The sequence below is a fragment of the Populus nigra genome, chromosome 8, assembly GCF_951802175.1.
Source record: "Populus nigra chromosome 8, ddPopNigr1.1, whole genome shotgun sequence".
NCBI lineage: Eukaryota > Viridiplantae > Streptophyta > Magnoliopsida > Malpighiales > Salicaceae > Populus > Populus nigra.
The window spans coordinates 18670846-18686893 of NC_084859.1; the positions used below are offsets into that span (position 1 = coordinate 18670846).

Here is a 16048-nt window from a genome sequence, read left to right on the forward strand (position 1 = left end):
TAACCCACCCAAACCTTTAACATGCCTCCACCTTTGTGTGTGTATATATAGAAATCACTTCTAAAAAGTCTCATTTATTATTTAAATTACTGGATTTCATAGATTTAATAATCGAGATGTTATTGAATTTTCTTTTCCTTACACAATTAGCATTTGCCGCAACTAAAATTATTAAATTCAGTCAAAGCAATGACTTCAATTACAAGTTAGGTAAATTAATCTAGGTTAATTAAATGATGTTGTTTCAATTTTTTTTTTAAATCAGAACGATGTTATTTTAGAATTTTTTTAAAAATCAAACCTTGTTTTGATCGCTTTAATAAGATTATAGATTGACTTGTTGGGTCAACTAGGTCAAATAGAGTTAATTTTAAATTGATTTTTTTATTAAAATCTAATTCGAAATAAGGGTTGAATCAGTCAAGTCGTAACTTGACTTATTGAGTCAGATCATATGTAATATACATGTAGGCAGCACGATATATTATTTGATTATAAATTTAAATGTTTATTTTTACAAGAAAAAAAATATATTTTACATGGTGTTTAGCAAAAGTTATTAATTGTTTTTTTTTTTATGGGTGCTATCCCAAATGACATAATTTAAACTTGAGCACATGGCAACACTTAATGCTTGATATATCCCTGGCTTTCTTCCTTCCTCTATTCTTTTGGTGTATTATACGACAGGCAAGAATAAAGTTGTCTCCCTAAAACGCAACTAGTTTGTCAATTGCAAGACTCCTTGGCATAAGCTTGGAGCGGAGGAGAAAAACGAGGAGAGGCTGCCGCCAAATCCGTAGCCAACCCTCTTGGAAGAACCCAACTCGGTCAAATGATCATATGTCGGCTGCAAGAACATAGTGTTGTCTTTTCCACCTTTCTAACCACTATCAAATACAAATACTTTTCTCCCAACTCCCGGGCTATTATTACCAAGAAAAATCTAAAACGCGTTAATTTTTCACTCACTTTAGTAATTCACAGTGATTTTTTTATTTAATCCTCTGACTTTGTTTTTTTTCAATTGTATCCCTTTTATGACCCCAGTGTATCAAGAATTGTTAAGAAATATCAAAATTGAAACAAAAGAGACCAACGTGTGAAGAAAGAAGAAAAAGAGTGTCAGCTCCTCTTGCTTTTTAGACTATTGTTATTCGGTCCTTCAATATTTCAGAATTTCATTTATGGTACAAAACATTATTTTTTTACTTTTTAGTATCTATTTTGAGAGAGAACCACTAGATTCCAGTGATAGAGGGAGAGAATCTTAGGTGACACCGATTTAACCCATGAAAAAAATTGATCTTGGTGTCAACAAATTTTATTCACCGAAAAGAGTCTCATCTAAGTGTTATTTGGCTTTCTTTTCGCTTAAAATAGTAGATCTAAGCTCAAAATATTTTTTATTTTAAGTTGATTCTGGATTTACGGTTTGGTTTTTGGGTAAATTAAGGTTATTTTATCATGACGTGCAAGGTGTTTTGTCCATATCTAAATTGGCTTTTTTATGTAAAACAAAACACTAACCTTGAATTTTTTACTATCATCATGGTTAAAATATGATATAAAGCATACAACAAGCTCACTAACTTTATTTTTTCAAAAAGTTTAGTGTGATTTCCAAATAAAAAAACAACCCCCATGCGGAGTGGGTCCTTTTTAAAATGAGGCAGGCACGTAAGCCTCACTTCTCAAGTCGAGCAGTGTATGCCTCTTTCTTTTTTTAATTAATATCTCTTTTTATACTTATTTTTTTAAATAATTTTTTAATTTATATTTAAATTAATACCTATTCTCTGTAGTTATTTTTAAATAGTTTTTATTTATTTATTTTTAAGTAGTGGTTGTTTTTTTATGTATTTAATGTTTCAGAAAGATTATTCTGATTCATTTATATTTTTTAATTTCTTTATACAAATAAAAATATAAAAAAATAAAAATTATTTGTTCTTGGTAAGAAAAAATAAGTTTTAACATGGAAAAAAACATGTGCATTAAAGGGAAAAAAATAGTTAAATGTCATATTTATCTATGTTTTAATTTATAATTTAATTGCGATTAGCATCTCATTCTCATTTTTATCAACTCGTACATTTTAAAATTTATTTTATCTAGTGTAAATAATATCTTTATATTTCTTAATTAAAAGAATCATGGTATAATGAAATACATTTACAATATTTTTTTTATTTTTCTTTTTTTATTGAGAAAATAAGTTGAGATCTTACATTCATAAAATTAAGGACATTCATCTTTTGCTTTGGAAAAAACATTATTCTATCCACAACAAAGCAAGTGGAATAGACACATGAACATATTTTTTTTATTTAATTTTTGTATATAATTTGGTCATTTTTTTTTATAAGAATGATTGCTATTTTTTGTTTGTTTTTTTTCTTCATTTTTTTTTACAGTTTTGTCTTCTAATATTTTATTTCATTTAATTTTTGTATAAGTTTTGATTCGTATTCTATTTATTATTATTTGTTTTGCCTTTTGCCTTTGATGCTATTTTATTTTATTTAATCTATGTATTCAATTTGGTCTTTATTCTGTTGTTTTATATTTTTTTTTATATTTTCTTGATTTTTTTTATTTAATCTCTCAATATTTTATTTCATTTAATTTTCGTATCTAATTTAATTCTTATTGTTTTGATTGCTTTTTTTTTTTTATCATTTTCTCGATTTATTCTATTTTTTTTTAATTTAGCCCCTTATTGTTTTTTTTATTTAGTTGTTATACCAGATTTAGTTGTTATTGTTTTACATGCTATTTGTTTTGTTTTGTTTTTTTTTTTAGTTTTTGTTGATTAGGAGTTTTGGTTTGTGATTTTTTTTCGTGTTTGTCTTTCATGGAATGATCTCGGTCTTATGACCCGGGTTAAGAATTTTAAAGATTAGCCTTCGACCTTATTTTTGGTTATTTTTAAAAATTAAAATTTTTTATAATTTTATATTTCAATATTGGTTGAGTTAACATAATTGACTTGATTTTGTTTTTAATGTTTTTTAAAATTGATTTTTTTTCTTCAGTTTCTACTTTAATTATTTTGTTTGCTCGAGAGTTTATCTCTATTATTTTATTTAATTTATTCTATAAAATTATCATAGTCTCATGATCAATTATTTTTTAAAATTGATTATTTTTTTTTTATTTTGAAATGAAATAACGTATGCACACCGCTTAAACTGCTTGGTGCGATGTCATACAATATTCATAATAAATTCAATTCGATACAAAATTATTTGCTTCTGAATTACAATAACGGTGCTTCCAGAGATGTACTTCGATTCATCTAGCCTTGATAATGCCATGATTTACAGGTCAACAAGGATTACTGCTTGGTGCGGGGGAAGTAGAGCAGCCCGTGATCGGGCTGGTTGGAGGTGGATGAATGCTCATCAAATTATAAAAAAAAAGTATGTGCCAAGCTGGTGACACGAGTTTTTGGAAATTTATATAATGTTTTTTTTTCGTTAAAGGGTGCCGCTGATGATTTTCTGTTTTTCATGATTAAAAGCACATCTGATCAGTTTATATGTTAATTTATATTTAATTTTTTCTATATATTTTTAATTATATATTTGTAATAATATTCTGACGCGTTTAAGAAAGTATTTTTTTCAAGATTAATAAAATTAAAAAACGAAAATAGACCTTTTTGTCAACCAACATGTGGCTCTAATTTAATAATTCATTAACTTGAATTTGAAAATTTTTTAAATTAAATTTAATAAAAATTGATCTAAAATGATTTAATTAACGGGGTGATTCAATTTACGATCTACACAAAATAAAATTTGATCTTTTTTAATTTTTTTAAAATAATATTTTTTAATTTATTTTTTTAACAATATTTTTTGAATTAATCCGAACTACAGGAGCTAAATCGAGTTTTATAATTTAGTCCACAACATGACAATGCAATTTATTTAACATTTTCCTTACTGGATTTATTTTTCATCGAGGCCAATGAAATACTGAAAATCTGCAAGCGTCGGGACAAGTGTGATATATCAGCCCTAGGGATTCTTACATTTTCTTTAGAGGATTTTGGGGACAAATTACAAGTCTTTACCTTTACCTAATCCTTGCCCAACAGCCTAATCATGATGAACCCACTTGTCTTTGGCTCACATGTTTGTTTAATGACTAATTTATTCCAAAGGTGGACGTTACAGATTATCCCATGTAAATTCAATTAAAGAAATCATTAATTAATAAATACACTAATAATAAAGACAGAAGAAAGAAACAGGAAAGCAAGTTCCATGTCTCCTGCTTCACATGCTGCCTTTCCATTTTAGACTCTGTCTTTCTCTGACCAACCTTACATTTCCGTCTCTGTGTTTCCCTTTCATCATCACCACAGTTTCTTAAAAAACAAATAAAAATCAAATATTTAGTTACTGCAACGATGCGATTATTTAAAAAATAAATAAATTCAAATGTAAAAAAAAGAAAAGAAAAAGAAAAACCCCTCTCTCTTGTTCTACTTCTCCCCTCTTATCCAGCTCCAAAATAAATAAAAACATTGATTAGCAATTTATTTCTCATTCAAAGACCCACCCGTCTCTTTCTCTGTTTCCTACTCGTACAAAAAAAAGAAAAAAAATAATACTTGTAGCAGGCATTGTATATTGATTCTGCCCTCTCTCTTGTGTGCAATATATAAGTTACAGAGTATAGACTTGGTTTTTTTGGTTTTCTTTGATTCCCAGTATTTTATTTCGTGGGGGGTTTGGTTGGATGATGGGGTTTTGTTACTTTCTTGAATTCCCTTGTTAAATCTTGTGTCTTTTTTCCGTTTCTTTTACCAGATTCCTCAACTTGTGCTCTTTCTAATACTATAAATTAAGTATAAATCTTTCTTGGGTTCTTTTTAAGCTTTTGTTTTTTTTTTCTTCACACACACCCCCACATGCATGTTTTTAGGTTTGTCTGATCTGGATTGGATCACAAGGATCTCTCTAGAGAGAGAGAGAGAGAGAGAGAGAGAGGTGGGGTTTTGGTGGCTTGAGAGTTTCTTTTGGAGAATCTTGGTTTCTTTGAGAGTGGAAGAGAGCAAAGAAAGAAAGAAGTTAGAAGAAGGTGAGATTTTCTTGGCTTCTCGGATCTTCTTCTTTTGTGCTTTGGGCCCACTAATAGATTCTTTGCTTTTGCTTCTTGGTAGTTGCTGCAAGTTTGATTCTTTTTCCGTTGTTTTTCTTGTGCCATCTGGTTGTAACCTGAGCTGGGTCTATTCTGTTCTGGGAAAGTCTGAAAGATATTAATTATATTCTGTTCTCGGTGAATAATTATGAACTGGACCTATTTCATATGTTAGAAGCTCAGTTGTTTATAACTGATAATAGTTGATAGTGTTATTTTCTGTTTGTAGGTTCTAATTTGGGGCATTGCTTATCAGTGATTTCTATTGAGTTCTATTGTTGGATGATTGAATTGAGGTTTTGAGTTTGCGTATATTCTTGGCCTGCGTTGATCTTAATACATTCCTGAGGGATGGCGGGCATTGACATTTCAAAATATGCCCACAGTCCTGTGCATAAGGCCATTGCAACAAAAAATTATGCCACTCTCAGGAAGATAGTAGCTGGCCTTCCCCGTCTATGCAATCCAGCTGAGATTCGGACTGAGGCAATTTCATTGGCCGAGGAAGAGAAGGCTGAAGCTATTGCTGCTGCAATTGATAGGCGTGATGTACCAAACCGTGACACTCCTCTTCACTTGGCAGTCAAATTGGGTGATGAGACTGCAACTGAGATGCTCATGGTTGCCGGTGCAGATTGGAGTCTGCAGAACGAGCAGGGATGGAGTGCTCTACAAGAAGCCATCTGCAATAAAGAAGAAGGGATTGCGATGATTATTGTCAGGCATTACCAGCCATTGGCATGGGCAAAGTGGTGTAGGAGGTTGCCTCGTCTGGTAGGAACAATGCGAAGGATGAGGGACTTCTACATGGAAATAACATTCCATTTTGAGAGTTCTGTGATACCCTTCATCTCGAGGATTGCTCCTTCAGATACTTACAAAATTTGGAAGAGGGGTGCAAATTTGAGGGCAGATATGACCATGGCTGGTTTCGATGGTTTTAGGATTCAGCGTTCAGATCAGAGTATTCTTTTCCTCGGTGATGGATCTGAGGATGGGAAAGTCCCTTCTGGATCGCTTTGTATGATCACACACAAGGATAAAGAGGTGATGAATGCTTTGGATGGTGCTGGTTCTCCTGCAACTGATGAAGAGGTTCGGCAAGAAGTGGCTGCAATGTCTCAGACTAATATATTCAGGCCAGGGATTGATGTGACCCAAGCAGTTCTTTTGCCACAGCTGACTTGGAGGCGGCAGGAGAAAACAGAAATGGTGGGTTCATGGAAAGCAAAGGTCTATGACATGCACAATGTGGTTGTTAGCATCAAATCTAGAAAGGTCCCAGGGGCCATGTCAGATGATGAGTTCTTCTCATCTTCCAATGACAATGAAACAGAAAGTGAGGAACTCGATGACATTTTGACAGTAGAAGAAAGAAGGCAACTGGAAGTTGCACTTAAATTGGATGCGTCGGAACTGAACTCTGAGAATGGTGAGAATGGTGATGGGATTATTGCACATCGTCATAGTTGTTATGAGCACAGGGAGATTCCTATTGAAGATGCAAATGGTTTTATAAATGGAGAGACTAAGCAGGAAAAGAAAGGGTGGTTTGGTGGTTGGAGGAAACGAGATTCTAAAGTTGAAGGGCAGAAGAAAATTGTTCCGCCAAGAAGTTCTCTTTGTGTGGATGAGAAGGTGAGTGATTTGCTAGGGGACTCTCCATCTGGAAGTCAGCCTAAACCAGGAAGACATTCTGTGGAGATTGTTGTGAGGGATGAGCACCGGAAAGAGAGAGATAGCAAGGCATCTACTTCTATGAGTTCTGAGAGCAATAATCGTCGCAAGGAAGGAAGCCGCGAGAATGAATATAAGAAAGGATTAAGACCTACTCTTTGGCTTTCTCCAAACTTCCCTTTGCAAACTGAAGAACTTCTTCCACTGCTTGACATTCTTGCAAACAAGGTTAAGGCAATTCGTCGCTTAAGAGAGCTGCTGACAACTAAACTTCCTATGGGAACCTTTCCAGTTAAGGTATGATGCCTTTTCTTCTATCTAGCTGGGTTTTACTATAGAAATCTTTGCTTGCTGTTTGATTAGGTCATCATCCACTGTTGCCCTGCCCTTGCAATCATATTATCTATCTGCTTTCTGGATAAAGGTTGGTTGTATAATGACCTTGCTGTTCCATACCAAATAACCCTATGATCTGTATGGTAAGATAGGGTTTTTTCGTGTCTCCAGAACTTTCTAAAAATCGAGTGCTCTTTACGAGTCTTTTTGATGATGTAAATCATATTGAATAAATACTTTTTATGTGTATGCTCATGTTAACGGTGCAAGAGGTTTTTGTCTTACTAAGGTCTGGGCTTAGGTGTTTGAAGCAACTTTACCTAATTTGAGGCTAATGCATCTCCAGCCTCTAAGAGTTGATTGATATACTTGTCTGTTGAGTGAAGGTCATGTGATCATGATGTTGGAGTGCATCGTAATTTTTCTGTCCTTTGGGTAGAGGGAATTGCTGATCCTTCCTTGAGTCATGAGTAATTGCAGCAGAGACTAGGGATTTAGTCATAGAAGTTGTAGAACTTTTGTGGCCTGGCTGAAAAGCCAATCACTCCAAGACCCTGTAATAGAGGCTCTTTGATTTTAGTTGTTTTCTCTGGTCTATGCTCTATACCTTCATCTGTTTTCTCTGCTCATGCATTGAGTCATCATTATGGGCATATTTAAGAGAGCTTGGAGGTTTTCATTAATGTTCCAAATGTTGAACTTGTATAGTATCATGTTGTATCTCTTGATTTTTGGTGAATCCAAGTGATTCTTACTTCATTGAAATCTTCATACTTGCCTCTTTTGCTTATATATCTGAAATGCATATTTTATTTTTCCTGCATTTAAAGAAAAAATGGGTGATTTCCGTCTTGTTGGAGCAGTAGTAGTCTCTAAAAAAAGAATTATTACTATTATTGTTACCTCATGTAGATTAGTGCCAACATTGTGTGTAGATTTAGAGATTCAATTGAATCTGATCTAACTTGACAATAGTTACTAGATTTTTTCAAGCCAGCTAGACTCTACTCATTTAGAACTGTAGACTTCTTCCACCAATGGAGAAAGCTCCTTTTATGTTTTCCATAATTGTGGATAAGCATTATTTTGGTTACCATATTGGCAAGTTATGTGTAGTTAGATAGGTTTGTGATATTAGAGCAGAATTGATCTTATGCAATGTTTCCCTTGTAATGGAGGACAAATTTTGAGCACATTATTCATTGAGGGTGTGTTTGGCATTGCCTTTCCAAAACTGTGGTTTCCATCTAGACCATGGTTTAAAAAATAGCAGATCGTATCTTTCTCAAAACCATGTTTTTGAGTGTTTTCGGCATTCCAATACCATGGCTCCAAAAAGACAACCAAGCACCCAAAATTTGTCTTTTGGCATCATGCATTCCTTTTCCTAACTCCACCACAATCTCAAATAGTCTTTGACTAGTCTTTGAACATGTGGTAGTTATTGATGGAGGGCCGACAAAAGATTTTAGATATTCTTGTTTTAGAAACATAATTAATATAGAACTATCTAAAATCCTTTATGTGTCCTTCCCTAGTTTTTTAAGGAAAAAGTTTTGCTAGGGCACCCGACAACACCTTTTAGCCTGCTATCCATTGGCATCTTTTTAATGATTACGTGTCCGCAGGGGCAGTATAGTGTAAATATCTTGAAAAGAAAAAAAAAAGAATTGGCTGAGAGAATCTAAAATAGTTTTCTTTATTTGATACCAATGAGAATATGAGGAAACAAACTTCAGTAAATTTTTAGGTTTTCCAGTTTTATGGCTAGTTATGGATCTGGATTACATAACCATATATTCCACCTCAAATGCTGGTGAGCTGAAAACCATCCTTGTAACAGGTTAGTTTCTAGTGCAAATTGTTGCAATGATATATAAGTGAAGTGGAATAGAACCTAATCAGGAATATGAAAGTGAGGGAGCAACACCCTAGTTGGATATCACTATTATGGAATTGTAGCATGAGGATAAACAATGTTGTTCTGCCTCAGAGGATTCTTAGAATTAGTAAGAAGCATCAATCTTCAGTCTTGAGCTTAGAAAAGTATGTATGTTTAAATTTACAGAAATGCATGTATGTTGAGCATGTTAGTGTACATGAGCATGCATGCACATGGATGCATATACTATCATTTTTTACATGTCTGTCCTTGTAGTCTTGGCAATCACCATAATATCATTATAAGAAACTTTACCTTTAAGTTATGGAGCTGATATTAATGGTTGGAGTTCCAAAATCAAGGAATAGCATAGCTCATTCCACTTTAGTTACCCTCAGTTATGACCTGTGGCAACATGTGGTGTACAATATCATATATGGAGTTAATATAGCACTCTAATGTGTCATGTTTGCCTTGCTGAATCGACTGTCGGATTGATGTCCCTATACCCCAAATAGTTGCCACATGAGACTCTCTTCATTAGCCTTTGATTGATCTGCTGATAAGTTGGCTTGCTCCTTCGTGATAGGCTAGTTGGCATGTGAGAGGCTAGTTGGCATGATGTGCTTTATAGATCATATCCTCTGTATCATGAAAAACACAATAATGTGGAATTTATTGGACCCCATAACTTCAACTAATACTAATGTGGTTTTGGCTGAAGTTGGTGAAGGATTTGCTCTGGTGAAATCAGGTAAGTTCTTTGTTTGCAAAATGCTCATCATTATACCAATTTATACTTCCCGAAGGAGAATGAAAGAAGATGATGATTTTACCTTAAATGATAAATCTCAAGAATTCTCTCTGCTTAGTCCCGGGATAAGTTTTCAGTGAGTCAAAAGGCAGTATTTCATCATCATCATCATCATCATCATCATCATGTTTGAGTTTTGCAAATATCCATGGCTTGCTTAGTCTCCTTATTCCTGGTCCCAGCCACATGCCACTTGATTTCAGGCGGAAGGTAGAGGGAAAGTTATTAGATCCATCCATCCAGCCTTGTCTGGCTGGTGAAACCAGAAACCTAATTAACCAGACACTTGGCAAGTCTAGGTTTCTGATAGGATCATCTAGGAGTCAAACTTGACTGAAACTTGAAACGTAACTCTAGTCTGCTGAATTTCATTTGAATTTGAGAAGTTTCCTGTGCGGCTCCATTTTTAGAAATACCATTTGACCAAGATATGACAGAATAGGATTTTAACCTGGCCTTGTGGTAAGAGAGCATCTAACACTTACTGTCAGGTGTCAGGCCAAGCTAGATAAAATGTTTAAAAACCGCACATAAATATCTAATTGTTACGCATATAAATTATTATGGATCCTATAAATCCAGTTGACTAGTTTGGCATCTGGGTCAAGTTTTAACAATTATGATTTGGAAGATATTTTGTTGGCAGTAGTCCCTTGCACCAAGGTAGATTTTTGAAGCACCTCGATAACATTCTCTCCTTCCAAATTTGCTGACATGCTTTTGTAAGATATTGGAGAAAATCACTTCAAAAAAGGGGAAGGGAGAGGTGAGGAGGGCCCAATTCCACCAAATTACTTTACTGACTGGAATTCATTCAAAAAGAACTGGATGATAATGCTGCCATTTCTTGTGCTGCAGCTTGATTTTTTTTTTTTTAATCTTTGGTCCTATTGTTTTGTCAATCTCTGAATACGTTTTCTGAGTACTTCTTGTTTACATCCAGGTTGCCATTCCAGTAGTTCCCACCATCAGGGTACTGGTTACATTTACAAAGTTTGAAGAACTACAGCCACTGGATGAATTCTCAACACCGCCTTCAAGTCCTATGGCTGTGGGACGGGAAAGTCCATTGGTCACGCAGTCCTCAACATCATCTTGGTTTCAGTGGATAAAAGCCCCTTACCAACGCCCTGGCTCGTCTGCTGGTGGCTCTAGCAGTAGGATAGAAAACATTCAGGACCCATTTGCTATTCCTTCAGAGTATACCTGGGTTACAGCTGAAGCGAAGAAAAAGAAGATGCAGGAGAAGAACAAATCAAAGAAAGCAAAAAATCATGGTCATTAAGGACTTGCGGGTGATAATGTCAAATAGGGAATAGTGTCTTATAAGACCACGGTATTGTGATAATGCGAGGAAAAAAAGCACCCTCCTAGTCGGGAGAAAATTTGGTGCATCATTGTGGGGGTTGGAAAGGAAGAAATATTGTGATTCTTTCTTACAGCAATTGCTTGGCCTGTAACATGTTTAACTTCATTTTAGGTTAATTTGTTTCACTACCTTCTGTATGTGATTGATTTGTTAACTCTTTACTGACAAAACCTTTATAGCCGACGAGTACATCGAGTGCCATCTTTCAATTTGAAAGTACAGAGAGGTTTTTGTATCAATTTTTTTTTCTTTTTAGTCTAGTTTTTGGTCTTCAATGTCACCCTCAACTCCCACGATTACCTGCCACTCACGAACCTAAACTCCCACCATGCTTTCACACTATAAGCCCAGTTAGTGGTGTCTTCTTAACCATGAGTTTTCACCACGTACCAAGAAAGGAATCATTGAGTGGATCTAGAAGGAGGGCAGATTTTTCAGAGAGAATGATGAAGGGGACGTTAAAGGTTTTGAGTGGTCTTGGCTTTGTTAGAAATCTATTCACAAGGTTCGATAGTCGTGCAACATGGGCAAGCATTAAATAAAAGAATTCTGGAAAATTTTCACTGCCCTTTCGTTTTCTACACATGTTTTCTATCTTCAATGTTCTAGAGGACTTATTCTATGTAAATAAATACAAGAATGTGAATACTGTGAAATGCTCTTGAAGAATTGCATCACCAGGAGATCCATCTGCATGAAGAGAAGATTGTAACTGTTAGAAAACTGAGTGGGACTTTTTTGAAAAAGAAAGACAGTTCTCCAAGAACAAGAGGCAGATTATTTTATACGGCGTTATCAAGTGTCTTAAATTTCCTTGTCGAAGGGTTTTGGATTTCTAAAAATGAGAGGACTTTGTCCTGAAAGGGACAGTTCTAATTCCGTGTATACATTGATTCTTATGAGTATGCATTCGTTGTATTTTGTTCATGTTGACAATACAACTGTCTTAACTGGTCCTGTGACCATCCTGATTCTGCCAAAAAACCTAATTTAATACCATCGTTCTTTGTCCCTAGCCTATTAAGAAGGCTTCAGACACATATCCCATCAATGATAATAGGACAGATTGATGTGAAGCCATATTTCTTCTTGATGTGTACATGCCTTCAGATTTTTTTATCCCCAGAACCTCACAGAGATCATTAGCTACTTCTGATACGTTGCTTTTTGGTTGTTTGAAGGCAGACCCTCATGGACTAACCATAGATACATGCAAGCTGCTCTAAGAACATATATAGAAAATTTCAGCTTGCACCCAAGTTCTCAATCCTCTGATTGGTTTAGGATTCAGGCCTCTTTTTTGAAACAAAAATCTCAATCGAAGTTTGTGTGCATTACCCAAAAATACAAAATTACCTTCATATGATGGCTAAAGGAATCAAAGTCATGTCGTCATGATCATGCACCTACATATGCTTTGCTAGGTAGGGCCCCTGCCTTTTGGTGGCCTTCCTGTTTTTATTGTTACTACCTATGTTGTCCAAACACCTAAGAATTCTAATTTCTAAGAGTAGAAGTCATAAAAGGCCAGAAAGCTTTCCTTTGCCTCAAAACACACACACATGATGCAAGTTCAACAACTTCACACAATCGTTAAGAATTCTAACTCTGGTTCTGAACTAGATCGAATTATATTGTCCAAGTAAGGTTCAACTGTCAATGAGATGCTATGTATTTGAAAGAAAAAGAAAAAAAAGATGCTAGCTGGGGCTGCTGTTAACCATCGTAGCATACGATAAGTGTCTAGTATAATCTCAATTGTATCAAGTGCCTTTTGCCATTGAAACTTGGAAGTCTTCAACGGTCATTTTGAATTTCATGGTCAGATGCATTGTTGACTCACAGAAGGCATTGCATTTGATTATATTTCGAGGCATCTTCCACATTTCAACAATATTATACTCATAAAAGACATGCACCTGATTGGTTTTTGTGCTAATCATAAGTATATTTAGTGATTTTTTGAAGGGAAGGAAAAACAAGGAATATAAATATGCCTTGCCACTTTACATATATGATTCTGAAGTATTGCTTAAATCAGTGAGGAACAATTAAAGTGTCGTACCTATGGCAGGATTTCTTGTTCATTGAATTGTACAAACACAAGAATTCCTTGCTCCTTCAAGTTCTCCATCATCAGAGATGCTGTGATATTATGAAAGAGAAAGGAAAATATAGTGAAAGTGCAACAGAAAAGCAAATAAAATAGCTGCCTGAACCTTAAAAGATGTAGCATATAAGAATAGATTGTAAAATGGAGAAAACAAACCATCATTACTTCATTTTCTAGAAATTGTTCATGCAGCCATGCCCTACATATCATAATAGTGCCTAAGCCTAAACACTCTTTTAAAGTTAGGGACAAAACACTCTTATTACTGTTGAAGATAATATTGGAAGTAATTTGCTTATCAAAAACATGGTGTGGCTTGTGGGGATTCATCATCAAACACAATCAAAATCCAATATTCATGAAAACGAAGTATGGTAAGCAGGGGATGGTTAAGTTTACCTCGGTTCAAATTCAAGAACATGAGCAATATCTGTGCCATATGCAATATCAGGCCAACTTACTTTCCTCTTTTGATGATCTGTCCTTGCTTGATTTTCCTCAATTGTAGTAGTAGAAGCAGTTTTCTTGAGATTACTCTTGAGAGTAGAAGTTTCTATGTGAGGTCCATTATTAGACCCACTAGGACTACTGCTTCTCCTATTTCTTCCACCATTGCTCTTTTGATGATCCTGTACTGATTCATAAGTACTGACTTCTTCCATGACCCCATATTCTTTCTTTTCTGCGAAGGATCCCCTCTCAGTTTTGTTGCTTTCTTCACCTTTGTTGATAAAGTTTCTTGAAGGTACATAGCAAGAGCACACCAAAGAAGTGCACCTGTTCTGCCCCGAGGCCGCCAGGAGTACAGTCAATGAGGTTAAACTTGATATATCTCGCTGTATGTGTTCTCCCTATGTATTGATATACCATGCATATCCACCCTTTTAGCTGTGTTTGTTATCAGTAATGGACAGGTATGAGAACAAAAAAAGAAACAAAAGGAGAGAAAGCCTGTATATAATAATGTTAATATATAAGGTGGTTATCACTAAATGATTATGGTTTATTGCTTTGCATCTAAGAAAGTGGGGATATGGCCATATTTTGTTTTTTGGAAGTGGGGTTATGCGCGTTGGGGTATGCAGGAAATCGGGAAGACATGGTTGGATATAGCAGCACAGGCACAATCATGGTCATTGCCTCACCCACCACTTAGACTCGTTTTTCTTTTGCTTTTTTTTCTCAGCACTCATTAGAGTGTTGTGGTGATGAATTGGTGTGTGTGGGTAAAAAGACGTAGTACATGTTTGTTCTTTAACTTTTGACTATTTGTATGTATGTGAGCATCATATTCATTGTTTGCTTACAGTTGGAAACGGACATCTGATCTTTTTATTTCTTCTCACGCTGTTTTGCTTTTCCTGGCACAAGGCCAGAGGGCATGCAACATGTGAGTGGAGAGGGAAAGCAGAGAGAGAGGAGGATTATAAAGAGAGTTGCAAAATAGAATCTTTGTTGAGAGGGCTGATTTGTGCATCTATGGTGTAAAGATTGATTGGACATGATTTCAGGCACCTTCCCCCCCCCCCCCCCCCCCTCCTCTTTCTTTACCCTGTTCGATTATCCTTCCTTGTCAGCAAATGCTATTATAATTTGGAAGGGCACGGAACCTTTATTGTACGCATGTGTAGCCTTTATAATTATGCTACAATATTGGTTTTGTCGTCTTTGTGTAGGAGGGCACATTTCTGTGTTTGTATCAGGCAATAATTTCATTGCATTCAGATCAATTTGCAGGAAGCTGTTGTAACTCGTAATGTTGTAGCACCATTTAAACCTTCCTTGCAATTTGGCTGGTGATGATGTATCTCGTTTCTGTCAAGAAGTCAAGGTAGATTAGGCTTATAAAGTCCAAGGATGTCCCTTATTTTCTCCCTCTTTTTTAAGACAAAACCCACATCTTCAAGTTCATGGACAAAGTCTAATGACTGAAGATGGGCGGTAGTATCTGTAATCTTAACATCTTTGGCTGGCCAAAGTTGACGAAGTTATCCTCTGTCGTTTAGACAATTTTCTCTTGGTAATTTCGATTAGACAATTTACATGAAGGCATGCAAACACTGGCCAAACTTCTTCTCTTTATTGGGTAAAAAATTCATCATTTTGCCATATTTTGTGTGTGTTAAACGATTGTTCCAAGGCTTTGAAATGAAATAAAACATATTTTCAGTCAACAGAAATCACATTAGTCCATGGAATTATTAACACTAAGTACTAACATATGAATTGATAAGGATTATCCAGCCATCACCATTTAGACCCGTCTAGTTATTTTACTAGTGATTTGTTGCGAATGGAATAAATATACAAGCTTTTCGAATATTATTTTTAAATTCTAATCATAAATAAAAAAGTTTATGCATGCACTTAATTAAATAAATCAAGAAACATTTATACTAATAAATATTAAAAAAACATGTTAGCGTATCTATTTAACTCACTTCGTTACAAGTTGAATATTTTTTTCTAACACAAAATAATTAATGTGTAGATATTATTAACTTGTTTTTTAACAACGAGTAAAAAATATAATTGTAAATAAAAAAATCGATGCTTACATATAATAAATATAGTGAAGATTATATGTATTAATAAAAACATGTAAAATCTCAAGCTAATTTTTAACGTAGTAGAAAAATAAGATAATATTATAATTGCTACAATGAAACACCATTTTCTTAGTCTTTATATAATATATTT

The 16048-nt window shown here is 34.7% G+C and overlaps 1 protein-coding gene and 2 long non-coding RNA genes across 4 annotated transcripts; 1 reads left to right on the forward strand and 2 right to left on the reverse strand.

Annotated features, from left to right (window-relative positions):
- Positions 1-4020: 4020 nt before the first annotated feature.
- On the reverse strand, positions 4021-4622 carry LOC133701405 (uncharacterized). Its single transcript, XR_009843563.1, has 2 exons — positions 4485-4622; positions 4021-4381 (listed from the first exon to the last, which is right to left on the reverse strand). It is a non-coding gene; the product is annotated as an uncharacterized LOC133701405 (long non-coding RNA).
- On the forward strand, positions 4562-11474 carry LOC133701403 (uncharacterized). Of its 2 annotated transcripts, none has more exons than XM_062125310.1 (3): positions 4562-5097; positions 5368-7131; positions 10810-11474. In XM_062125310.1, the coding sequence occupies exons 2-3, from the start codon at positions 5509-5511 to the stop codon at positions 11149-11151; spliced, it is 1965 nt and encodes a 654-aa protein (XP_061981294.1). In that variant the 5' UTR covers positions 4562-5097; positions 5368-5508; the 3' UTR covers positions 11152-11474. The 2 variants fall into 2 exon arrangements, with proteins under 2 accessions (XP_061981294.1, XP_061981293.1); XM_062125309.1 differs by having other exon boundaries at positions 5387-7131.
- Positions 11475-11769: 295 nt separating this feature from the next.
- Positions 11770-14581, reverse strand: LOC133701404 (uncharacterized). Its single transcript, XR_009843562.1, has 3 exons — positions 13748-14581; positions 13301-13380; positions 11770-11925 (listed from the first exon to the last, which is right to left on the reverse strand). It is a non-coding gene; the product is annotated as an uncharacterized LOC133701404 (long non-coding RNA).
- Between the last annotated feature and the right edge of the window lie 1467 nt (positions 14582-16048).